This window comes from Ammospiza nelsoni, chromosome Z (genome assembly GCF_027579445.1).
Source record: "Ammospiza nelsoni isolate bAmmNel1 chromosome Z, bAmmNel1.pri, whole genome shotgun sequence".
Taxonomy (NCBI): Eukaryota; Metazoa; Chordata; class Aves; order Passeriformes; family Passerellidae; genus Ammospiza; species Ammospiza nelsoni.
The window spans coordinates 10962228-10974247 of NC_080669.1; the positions used below are offsets into that span (position 1 = coordinate 10962228).

The following is a 12020-nucleotide window of genomic DNA, read 5'->3' on the forward strand; positions in this document are numbered from 1 at the left end:
GGCCCAGGAACAGTACCATCCAGAGATGCTGCAGGATAAGCACGTCCCGAGGAAGGTGCAGTAAAAGAGAATTTCATGGCAGGAGGTAGAACATTAGAATGAGGAGCTGCAAATGTATCTGCAGACCTAGGAGGGGGAAAGGAGTCTTTGAGAGGAAGTGGAGCGGTCGTTGCTGCAGTCATCCTTTAGAACAAGAAAGTGGCTATGAACTTGAATAAAATCAGTCTTTGGTTTTGACCATTTGGTTTCACAAGTGGACATCCAAAGCAATCCAGTTGAAGAGCTCTGCATGTGGCAGACAGCAGCTTCCTAAGGGCTTGCATTTCAAATGGCAATCTCTCTTGCATTTCAGGGCAATCTCTGCCACACCTTCCTGACATCAACTCATTTCTTCTCTCAGATCTACACCAACTCTGACACTGAAGCTGCTGCAGCAATGCCGCCCCAAGGAGCCTTTGCTCCCCAGCCAAAGACGTGGAGCCTGAGCACTTGGTTCACCTCCCATGCTGACCCAGCTGCTGCTCTGCAACAGGAGATGGCGGGTGACTCCCTGGAGCAACACAGTACGTCTGCTGTCTTTCTTATCTGAGGGACAGTGTATTGTGTGCACATGTCAGCACAGCTGTACCAAAGGGCTCTCCTCACTTCAGGGTCACAGAAGTGCTGGCATTGCTCCAAGGCAGCAAGAGAGAGCTCTGGGTGTTCCTGCTGCCTCAGAGGGCAGCTTAGGCTGGCTGGAGTTTGCCTGGGCTTCCCTCTCTGCCAAAGGCAGAAGCAGGAATTGTTCCTGCATCAGCAGAAGGCTGTGACTGCTTGACTTCTAGCCACTGGTAGAAGCCCTGCTGAGATCAGTCTCTAGAAGAACAAATCAAGCCCTTTGTGATTCTGCAGCACAACCCAATGAATCTGCTTCTTGCCTGTAACAGCTGCCAGTGCTGTGCTCTCAGATAAGACCTGGTAGAGTTGAGAAGAGAGCCCAGGGGATTCTGTGTCTACAATCACCTGTTGGGACAAAAAGGGCACTGATCCACACCTCGGTGGGGCTGATCTCAAAGCCCATCCTGTTGTGTCCTGAATGGGGGCAACAGCTTGTACAGGGCTCAGGCTCACTCTGGCTTCTTCCCATCAGTGCCTGTCAGTGCTCATGCTTGGCCTTTGCCAGCCTGGTTGTGCTCGATGCCCCGGCCCTGAGGGCTGCAGGGACTGCAGAGGCTGGAGCCTTCCTTAGCTGGGAGGGTCCCGCTGCTGCCCGGCTGCTGCAGCGCGGAGCTGCCTGAGGCAGCAGCCCCTTCTCTGGGCCGGCTTCTGCCTCGCATGGCCTGGACTCACAAGAGGGTTAGCATCTCCTCTGGGCAGCTCTCTGTGTCACAGGGGTGCCTGAGGAGCACTGCTGTCCCTCTGTGCCCGTGCCCGCCGTGCCGAGTTGGGAAGATGGGGAGGTGTGCGGTGCCGAGAGGGCGAGTGCAATGGGAGCGACTGATCCGCGCTGTCAGGGTGAAGAGAAGCGGCGTGGTTCTTCACGCGGGGCACGGGCAAGGGCGTCTTTGAACTCAGCCTGCTCATAAAGGGTGAGGGTCCTGATGCTGAAAGCCCCGTCACGATTGGTTCTGGCATGAGCTGCTCTGGTTTACAACTGGGAAGGCATTCTATTGGCAAACTGCTGCAAGGTGGAAAAGATGGGAACACTTGGCAATATTCCTCCTGTTCTGAACTTGACATCTGTTCAGAGGAATTGATTCGGGATGTGCAGGTGCATTTAATCTTAGCAAGTGGGAAACCTTTTCTAAATCTCGCAGTGTTTATTCCCAACAAAACAAAGGCACTCTTAGTTCCAGCTCTCCTCAATGTTTCTAGAGGACAAACTTACTTGCTTTGGTATGTATTCTCTTCTGGTCTCAGTGTAGTCTGAATCTATCTCCCTGTGCTTCCCTGTGTGTCTGCTGCCAAGAGGTCTCTCACTTCAAAGGATGCAAGAAATCAGTCTCTGTGCCAGCCAGACTTGTGCTGTGGACGTGCTGTTCTTTTCTTGTTGTTCCAGTTCCTGTTCCTGTTGTTGTTAGCCACCTCAGAGCTGGCTAACAAAGGGAGGGCTCAGAGCCCCAGACAGTGGGGCTGCCATTTGTATCTCCGAGAAGGTGGGATCTCTGCTTTAAAGTGAACATCTTGCATTTTGTTTCCCTCAGGGAGAATGGTGAAGACGGAAAATCCTATCATCAAATACATTGAACTGGAAAGTATTGGCAGTGGGTGAGTCCAAGCAATGCTAATTTTACAAAACTATGCATGAGGTGTTTTGCTGGTGGAATAGGTATCAAGCGTGAAGTCAGACAAGCTGCAAATGTGTTCAGGCACTGGGCTTAGATTGTCAATGCTGATCAGAATTTCTAATTGTGCTCAGAAGGCATTGTCCAGAACATCTCCATGCTTCCAGAGTCCTGCAGCTTTTAGGCATTTACAGCAGAGATCTCCTGTGTGGGCTGGCTTTCAGTGCAAGATCTAAATGGCTTCTCCTTTCTCTGCTTCTCTTTTGTTTCTAGGAGTTTTGGAGATGTTTTTAAAGCACTCGACACTGCCACAGGAGGAGAGGTAAATGTCAACAGCCCCTGCAGACTCTGCTGCTCTTGAGGGGCTTTCCCCACAGCTCCCCTCTGGTGTGAGCTGTGGCTGGAGTTTGGCTAGAGCCGTGCTGAAAAAGCACAAGAAGCACAGACTGGTGCCAGTCTGCAAAATACATTTTGCACTTTGTCCTCCTCAGCTGCCGGAAGGAAGGCACGCAGGGCAGCGCTTCCTTTCAGACCAGGACGCGCTCACTCGCTCTCCATTGCTAAAACAAAGGTGGTGCCTTAGAGCACCTCCCTGCTCTTTGGGGCTACAGCTTTGGAGTCCTGAATTCTCGATTCTGGCTGCCAGCAAATCCATCGGAAAGTTACTGGTAGTTCCTTAGCCACCTGCAGTGTTACCCTTGGCAATTGCACATAGGGAGAGATCTGCAAGTGCCCTAAAAGCCCTAAGCCCTGCCCATTGCCCAAGATGTATCCACTGAATATTAAGGCATGGATTACTTCTTCTGAATCCTAGAAAGAGCAGCAGAGAGTGTGGTCAGAGGTTTGTGGGTGATAGTTGAGACACAACTGTTACTAAGTGGACAAGGCAAAATGTCAGCGGCCCCACATGTTCTGTAACTGGCTCCCAAGGGAGCAGAGAAATGGGCTGTTGGAATGTCAGTTCCTAATTACTGCAGTGCCTAATCACAAGGCAGTTTGGCACAGCTCAGCTGTGTCATTGCAAAATCACTCGCTTCATGTGCGTTGTTGTCTCCTGCCACCAACTGCTCAAGTTACTGATTTTCAATGTCATTTTAGGTGGCCATAAAGAAAATAAATCTTCAAGGACCGAGAAGGATGGAACGAAGCATTAATGAAATCCAAATCATGAAGAGGTACAGGAGTCCCAATGTTGTGAATTTTTTAGACAGGTGAGTGGTTCTGGTCTTATCCCATGTGTGCATTTACATACAGCAAACATAAGAGGTTAAAAACCCACTTTGGTCAGTGGCAGATAGTAGAGCTGTCAATTTTTATTTATTCATATCTCTCTACTCATCTCCAATGGATGAGAAGAGAGTGCATCCCTTCTGCATGAGTCTTCCCTGGCACACCTAGTTTGAAAATTATTCTAAAATTATTCAAAATCTGGATCAGCTGTATCTTCCTTAGTCATCAGCCTCGAAGTTTACTGCCTCCACATATTTTTGGGATTGATTTTTTCAAGTTTCTGAAGTGCTGATGAACCGTCCTAAAATGGATTTCCCTTGGATTGTTGCCACTCTTTGCCATTGCTGGGCATGCCAGGAAGACTAGGTGCTTATTTCCAGAAACACCATGCCTGACCTGGGCTGTTTCTAAACTGGGCTGGTTTTTTACCTGGGCTGTTTCTAAACTGCATTTTTCACTCACTAGCCATCTAAGATATCTCCTTTTTCACAGCTGTGCTTTTCTCCTTGAGACTGCAAAGATTGCAAACAATGCACAGCCAAGAGGGAATATCTATTGCTATGATTCTGTCCTTGTCACAAAGGCATTTGGAAGTAAGAAACCTGGAGGCAAAAATCAACGTAGCCATGCATGCTCATCTCCACGGCCTTCTTTCCTTCTTTCAGCTACCTTGTGGGTGAGGAACTCTGGCTGGTGATGGAGTACATGGACGGAGGCACCCTGAACGACATCCTCAGCACGACGGCTCTGTATGAAGATGAGGCAGCAGCCATCAGTCGGGAGGTCAGCAATCCCATCTGTGTTTTCAAGGGCTTGGGCAGGATTGTCTGGGAAACAGGGGCTCAGACCTGCAGTGATTTCCTGTGCCAAGCTTTGGTTCTGTGTTGCTGGTGTGCTATGGGCAAGAAAAAGCATCTCAAGTGAAAGGCCTGCCAGTGCTCCTGCACTCCCTGTACTCAGTGCCAGTACTCTTCTCTCCTGCTGTTGTATTCTCGCTCGGGCTCATGTATTTGTATTTGCTGTTCTCCACCTTGCCTCTCTAAATGTTTGCCTGGAGTCTGTCTTCACTACATTCCTTGCCTGTGAAAGCAAAGGTGCTGGTGGCAGGATTGGAAATGATCAGCAAAGAAAAAAGAGAGAGACTCGTTTCTCTCAGGCCTCAGCATACAAGGACAGGAGTGCAGCCAAAAGGCTCTTTGCTTCTGAGCACATGCACTGCAGCAGCAGTCATCTTGGCTGGTTTGTAGGGCACAGTTTATAACAGCAGGTGCTGTTGCTCTTTCAGAAGCTGACATGCCTTTCCTCAGAAAGGTCCTGCTCTTCAAGTGCTGGAGCAGCAAGCTCTTCCTCTCAGTGGCACTGTGTTCTGCCATTACTGCCCATTCCCCTGCAGAGGGAATCTTTTAGATTCTTTGTTGCCTTTCTTGTGGGATGAAATCACATCACTCATTTTTGCCCTCCTCTTTCTGTTTTCTCTCTCAGTGCCTGCAAGGACTGCATTTTCTTCACACAAACCATGTGATCCATCGAGATGTGAAGAGTGACAACATCCTTCTCAGAACCGATGGTTCTGTCAAGCTGGGTCAGTGTATTCTTGGTCAGGAGCAGCATTCCAGGGATGTGGGTGTGGGGCTGCTTGGAGTGACAGCCAGCTCCCCTAAATGGGGCTGGTGGCAGCGCAGGGACACCCGCTGTGAGCTGAGGGCACAGTTGCAACGTGCACAGAGGTAGGACAAGGAACAAGCAGTCAAGAGTGGCCTTGCTCTGTGTGTGTCCCTTCCAGAGGGAGGGAGTTACAAGTCTAAAGCTTCCAAAGAACAAAAGACACTACTGGCGACAGTGTAAAAAATGGGGGGAGTTTAAAAGTCGCCAATGCCAGGAGATTCAACAGCACATTTTCCAACTTCTACTGGGCAATTCTTTGGCTTGCTTTCCTAATTGCACAGAATTCAAATAGAAACAGAGTTTTGCTTTCTCCTCAGGTGATTTTGGCCTCTCTACTCAGCTCAGCCCTGAGCAGAGCAGACGGTGCTCGGTAGTCGGGACTCCTTGGTGGCTGGCGCCAGAAGTGCTGACAAGTCAACCATATGGTCCCAAAGTGGACATATGGTCTTTTGGAATCGTGGGGATTGAAATGATTGAACAAGAACCTCCCTACTGGAACCAAAGTCCCATCACGGTAAGGAGCAAATACTCACTGATCCCACTGTCTTTCTCACCTGTCCCTTGTCCTGCGTGCCATTGGACAAAAGCCCATTGTCATCTGCCTGAACTACTTCCACCAAGGTCCCCTCCTAAAAATGGGCCTGCAACACATCAGCATCTGCTGTAGTTTTGGTTTCAGCAGTGGGGGAACTCAAGCCTTACCACATGCAAACAAACTCCAAACAAACTCTCTTCTCAGGCAACACTTTCCTTTGGCTTTTAAGTGGTTCCAGTCCTTTGGCTGTGGAGATGGCCTTAATAGCAGAAAAGAAGCATCTGATAACTGCTGTTATCTTTCCAGAAATGAAGGAAGGCAACACAAACCCAACAAAGTTTCTAAAACTGTGGTCTTTAGAGATGAACCTAACTCCCTGTACAGTTTCTTCTCACTGGGAAACATGCCTGAAACCTGGGCATGAGAGTGTAAAGGCCACTGAGTCTCTTCTGCTTCCTGTACAGTGCTGCTGAAACACTCAGTCACTGTGTTTCTCTCCTAGCCAAAGGCAAATTCTCTGTGTCACCAAGCCAGAGCCTGGTGATGTGGAGAGCCTGCCAAAACCTCCAATTTCTTTCCAGGCCCTTTCTGGCATGGGCCTATCATTAATGCATTGACTTGAGTAGCCAAATGAGCAGAGGGTGGCCATAGGGATGGCACCTCTCCTTCTTCTGACCATGACAATTTTTCTTTTGCTGCAAAATGGGAAGCTGCAATTTTCTGACTGCCGAGAGACAGAGCTGCAGGGGGCTCCTTTGTGCCCAAGCAGCAATTTTCATCCCAATACATTTGTGCAGGCATCTAAATGTGTCTCTGTTGAAGATGAGATTGTAAATGTTTATTTCCTTACCTGGGGATTAATTGATGGATTCCCTTTCTTTCCTTCCAATTACCATTGTTTTCAAAAAAAGCACAAAAGGTATGATGAGTTTTGTTCTTGGGCACGTGCGCTTAAAGGACCAACAAGCACTGCAGACATGCCTTTCATGTAGTAACCCTTGAAATTAGTTTGTATAGCACAGTCCCTCTTCCAAAAAGCCTCTCAAGCTGGTGTGAATCCTTATGGAAGCAAATGTGCGTTTTCTGATGTAGTTCCCATTAACTAGCACAGTCAATGAAATCAGCTGCCAAGGCAAGATCTGTGGGATGGTGGAAAAGCTGTGGCTGCATCGGGTTTGGGTTTTCTGGTTGGTAAAGGAAAATGATCTCTGGGTCTCTGCCAGGGCAGAAACTGCCACTGAAGAACAGAGGTTAAACAAAGGGAGGTGGGACAGCACTTAGAGATGTGAAAGCAGCAAGTGGAGCCTGGTGTCTCCTTTTTCTCCAGGCTACACAACTGATAGCCACAGTAGGGACCCCACGGCTGCAGCAGCCCAACCGATTCTCGCCTTGCCTGCGTGACTTCCTGAGCTGCTGCCTGCAGACAGACGAGGAGCAGCGCTGGTCTGCCAGGGAGCTCCTGCAGGTAAAATGGGAAGGGGCTGCAGGTGAAACAGGTTCTGAGGCATGGGCTCCTCCTCCACTCAAGTCCAAGGCATCAGATGAGCCCCCTTCCTCCTCACCTCCATTCTTGGTGCTCTTCAAATGAAAATGATGAGGAATCCTAGACTGGGCTGGGCTGCCAGGGCCCTGTAAAGGTCCTCTGGTGAAAGTATCCTGCAATGAGCAGGGACATCTTCAAAGAGATCAGGCTTCTCAGAGCCCTTTCCCACTGGAGCCGGAATGGTTGCAGGGATGGTGCTCCTAAAAGCTCTTGCGGGCAACCAGTGCCAGAGTCACACCATGCTCCGAGTAAACAAGTTCTGATTAGATCCTGTTTCTGTTTAAAAATATTCACCCACATCCTATTGTAACTGGCCCTGTTAAAAAATATGTCCCTCACTTTCTTCAAAGCCACTCTGAAGTCTTGGAAAGTGGCAATAAAGTCTCCCTGGGGCCTGTTCTTCACAAAACTGAGTAACTCCACCTCTCTCTGCATTTCCTGAGTCAGAGAGCTCCTCTGGCTGTTTCGGTCACTCTCTTTTGTCATTTGGTGGTGTGCTCAGTTTTATCTAATGGCAAAAGAATTGAAGTAGAGCAATGCAGGCTGCAGAGACGTGAAATGGTGGTGCAGGAACCCAAGGAAGCCAGTCCCAGCCTAGGGGTCAGAGATTTGGCTGTGGGCAGGAGGGGTCCTGGGGTGCTCACTGTGAGCCTCCTGGGGGCCCTGGTTTGTGCCCCCCAGCCCACCCTTAGAGGTTTCTGCCACGCAAACAGGGACAGCTGGGAAGGACTTGTACCAGCCCCATCTGCTGCCTGGCACGCTCAAGCAGACAGGAACTGTGCCAGGGTTAGTGCCAGGTTGTGTGGCAGAGAGGGAACTGCAGGGCCCAGTGCCACTGGGCTGGCCCTGCTGGGAAGGAAGATGCCATCCAGCACACGAGAGGCAGGGCATGGAAAGGTAGCCACTGCTCTGTCTCCCTGTGGGAATCAGCACAGTGCCTGTCTTTCAAAGAGAGGGACCAGTGTGAGGCTTTAGAGATACCTGAAAAGAAGAAACTCCAAGGACAGAAAGCACCATTTCTAGAGCACTGGCAGGGGAAAAATCCTAGCAAGATGAAGACACCTGGATAAATGGATGAGTGGGATTCTGGGCCACATTTGCCTGTGATGGCTAAGTCCGGCGCATAAAGATGGAGGTCTAGATGGTCCCATTGGTCCTCTTCCTGCATCCTTCTATAAGACAGAGGAATCCTATGAAGCACTAAGCTTGTAAAGTCATGTTGTTGATTTGTTGATTTGTTTTTTTTTCCCTTTGGGCAGCATCCATTTGTAACATTTGCTGAGCCTGTGTCCAGCCTGGTGCCGCTGATTGTTTCAGTGAAGAAGAGGAGGGAGACAAGAATGTGACAATCACATCAGGACCATTTATTCGTCAACCACTTTAGAGTAGGATTGTAGGTTAGGATTAAGATTAGGATTAGGATTAGGATTAGGATTAGGATTAGGATTAGGATTAGGATTAGGATTAGGATTAGGGTTAAGGTTAAGGTTAGAGTAGGATTGTCTAATAGGAGTGCAGAGTAGGATTGGAAATGAATACAGTTTCTGAAACCACAAGTCACCTTGAAGATTCCCTTCCTTCTCACTCTGCGAATACGCTCAAGAATTTCTTATGAATTGTCTGTTGTTTCTTAAAGGTGGAAAGTGACACAATGTCTTTGACATGGTGTGAAAGTGGGGAAGAAGGATGTTCTTCATTCATCCTCTCCAGACCACACTGCCTTTGGAATCTGGCCCACTGGTCTGTTTTTGGCCAGCTTTGGTATTTCTATTTGAGGCAGAAAGGGCAATGGCATTTGAAGTCAAAACCAAAAGAAGAATGAGGCAGCCCAACACCCTGTGCAGATGCAGGCCTTCAGCTGTGACTGGAGAACATTGGGGCTCCTGCCACTTGGATTTGTATCCCAAAATGCAATAATCTCTTTGGCTGGAGGAGAGCCTTGCTCAAGTGAGAAAGCAGAAAGATCAGAGAGGGTGCTCGGGAAGGTCTCCTGTGGTGCAGAGCTGTCAGCGCCTGTGAGGTGAGAGCGGGCCCAGCCTTGGCTGGGGTGGAGCCCCAGCAGAGCCCCGGCAGAGGCCGGAGCAGGCTGAGCCCCGGCAGAGGCAGGCTGGAAGGAGGCCCTTGGAGCTGCAAGAGGCAGCAGCCGGGCCCTGGGTGCCTGTTCCCGGCAGTGGGCGAATCCTCCGCTCTCAGAGCCCAGGTGGCAGCTGGCTGCTGCCGAGGGGAAGCGCAGCCGTGCTGGGCACAGCCCAGCCTGGAGGCATTGGCCGTCTGGAGTGTGCCCAGGAGCAGAGAAAGATCAAGGGCAGCCGAGGGTTGCTGGGCTGCCTGAGGATTCCTCCTCTTCTGCCGGCTGCCCTGCAACTCCTGGCAAAGGTCAGCAGTGTGTGCAGCACTCTGGGCACCGGGGCAGGGAGCCGGGCTGCTCGGCAGGCTGGAGCACAGGGCAGCCTCCTTCAGGCCCAGCTCTTGTGCCAGGGGAAGCGAGGCCAGCGTGAGGCAGGGACAGCTTGGCAGGGCACATCTGCAGGAGCCAGCGCCTCACGCAGCTCTGGGAGGAAGCGCCCGCAATCCTGCAGTTCTGCACTGAGCCCAAGCAAAGGGGTGAGATGCAGAGTGTTTGGCAGGAATATTCAGGCCCACCAGGCCAGCCTGCTTTGTGCTCTCTGGCCCACAGCAAGCGCTGTTCAATGCAGCTCACACCTCTATTGCAGGGCTGTTCTTCTTCTCAGTAATCATCGCTCAGCTGTCTCTCACTGACATATTGCTGGCTGAAGATCTGTCTCTTCCATATCCCCTATAAAAAGACCTTACCTTAGATTCTCAAATTTAGCATGCATGCATGCCTGTGTTAAAAACAACCCCCACAAATCTTTAGGAAAATCAAGACATTAAAGCAGATTTCATTTATCAAACCCACAGCAACTGCGTTGAAATGTGGGTGTATGAGCCTTTCTTCAAAATTTTCTTAAGAAGATCTCTAGAGTAATTTTTGAGAGATAAGTATGCTGCCCCTAAAAAGTCCAGATTACTTGGCAAGGGGTAATTAGTCATCCATTAAGCATTCCAGCAGTTGCGTAGCATTTTCTTCTGGATATTGCAACCAGTTTCTGATTTGTGTCTGCCCACTTCTTTTCCATGTTCTGAGCCAAGAGCAATAGTATCCTTGTGAGTGCATCTGAACACACTGGACACTGACACCTCATCCTATTGCCTATGTTCTCCCATGGAAGATTCCTTGCTCTTTTTTCTCTGCCACCAAAGGGGATCTGCAGTCCCTGCCGGGCACTGCTCGCTGTGGGTTGTCCAGGCAGAGGCGATGCTCTGGTGCACCTGGCACAGGTGAGCCTCGGGCCCGGGCAGGGAGCGATGCTCCGAGCTGCCGCGGATCCGGCGGCGAAGCCGAGCGGTGCCGTGGCCTGGCTGGGAAGCCGAGCGGCGCCCGTGGTGCTGCCTCCCCGGGCAGGGCTGTGCTCTCAGCGCCGCCGGGGCTGCCGAGCAGCGCTTTCCACTCGCCTCCGCCACCGGAGCCAGCCCCGCAGCCGCGCTCTCCCGAACCGCACTGACCCGCGCCCGTTCTCGGCCTGGCTGCAGGACTCCGTGATTCCGGGCTCTCTGGGTTCCCAGTCCACTTGCAGGAGCCTCCGCTCCTGGACCCCCGCCCTGGGCTTTCTTCTCCTACGTCTTTCCCAGGCCCTGTCCACTCTACTCCGGATCTCCCCCCCTTCACAGGTTGTCCTCTGTCTCCTGGGTTCTCCCTCCTCTCTCGGGTTTTCCCCAGTCCTAAGCTACCCCTTGTCACAAGCTCCCTCCTTTCCCTAGCTGTAGCCAGTGGTTTTATTTGTCTCCCTGGATCTCCCCTTCTCCCGATTAGTCCTCCCTCTTCCAGGATCTCCCCCCTCTCCCAGGGCTCTCTACTGTCTTGGAAGGCTACCCACCCTTTCCCAGGGACCTCATCCCCCCTGTCCCGTGATCTCCCCTACTCCCGGGCTCGCCCTCCTCTCCTGGGATTTTCTCCCTCCTCCCAGCATCTCTCCCCTCTCCCGCTCACTCCTCCCTCTGCCAGGTCTCTCTCCCCTCTGCCGGGATGTCCGCCCGTTCCCGGAGCGCCCCATGCCCCCGGCCCCTCGCCGCCCGTCCCTCGCCGCCTCGGCCGGGCCGCTCCGGGGCCGCGCTCGGAGCGCAGCGGGGCCGGGCCGGGGCCGCCGGGGCCGCGTCAGCTCCGCCCCGCGGGAGGAGCCGCGACAGCGCCCCGGCAGCGGCCCCGCACAGTCGGAGCGGCCCCGGCTGCGCCCGGAGCTGGGCCTGGGAGGGGCTGCGGCCTGTGAGAGCTGCTCCGGGCTCGCTCCGGACACGAGGAGCTGCGACCTGTGCTCGCTTTGTACCCTCAAGGCTGCCGGATGCCTTGCACTAAAGCTGGAGTGCCCGGGCTATTCCGGTCTCTTCTGGTCCTCAGCTGAGTATTGCTGGCCGCGGGTCTCTGTACGAATCACGAAAGGGACGGGACTGCTGAGGAACGCGCCTGGAGCTGTTTGTTTTCCAGCATCAGTCTCGTTACATGGTTGTTACAGTGGGAAGATGCCAGCAGCTCACATCCCTGGCAGCAGGCAATCAACTTACTTGAAAAGTTTTTTGACCACTCACACAAAGCAAGAGCATATTGACAGTAGTTCTGTGCAACCACTATAAGCACACGTAGCTTTTGTTAAAACACTGCTTGCTTATTTCAAACACTGTACCTGCTTTTGAGCCTTAAAACACAATGCACAGAGCTCCATTATTG

At 51.7% G+C, this 12020-nt stretch overlaps 1 protein-coding gene across 1 annotated transcript; it reads left to right on the forward strand.

Annotated features, from left to right (window-relative positions):
- Positions 1–3368: 3368 nt before the first annotated feature.
- On the forward strand, positions 3369–11750 carry LOC132087024 (serine/threonine-protein kinase PAK 1-like; the record flags this gene model as incomplete). Its single annotated transcript, XM_059493049.1, has 6 exons — positions 3369–3475; positions 4160–4277; positions 4977–5076; positions 5477–5673; positions 9915–9968; positions 11694–11750. Coding segments are annotated over 6 exons (633 nt in total), but the record flags the coding sequence as incomplete, so codon positions are not given.
- Between the last annotated feature and the right edge of the window lie 270 nt (positions 11751–12020).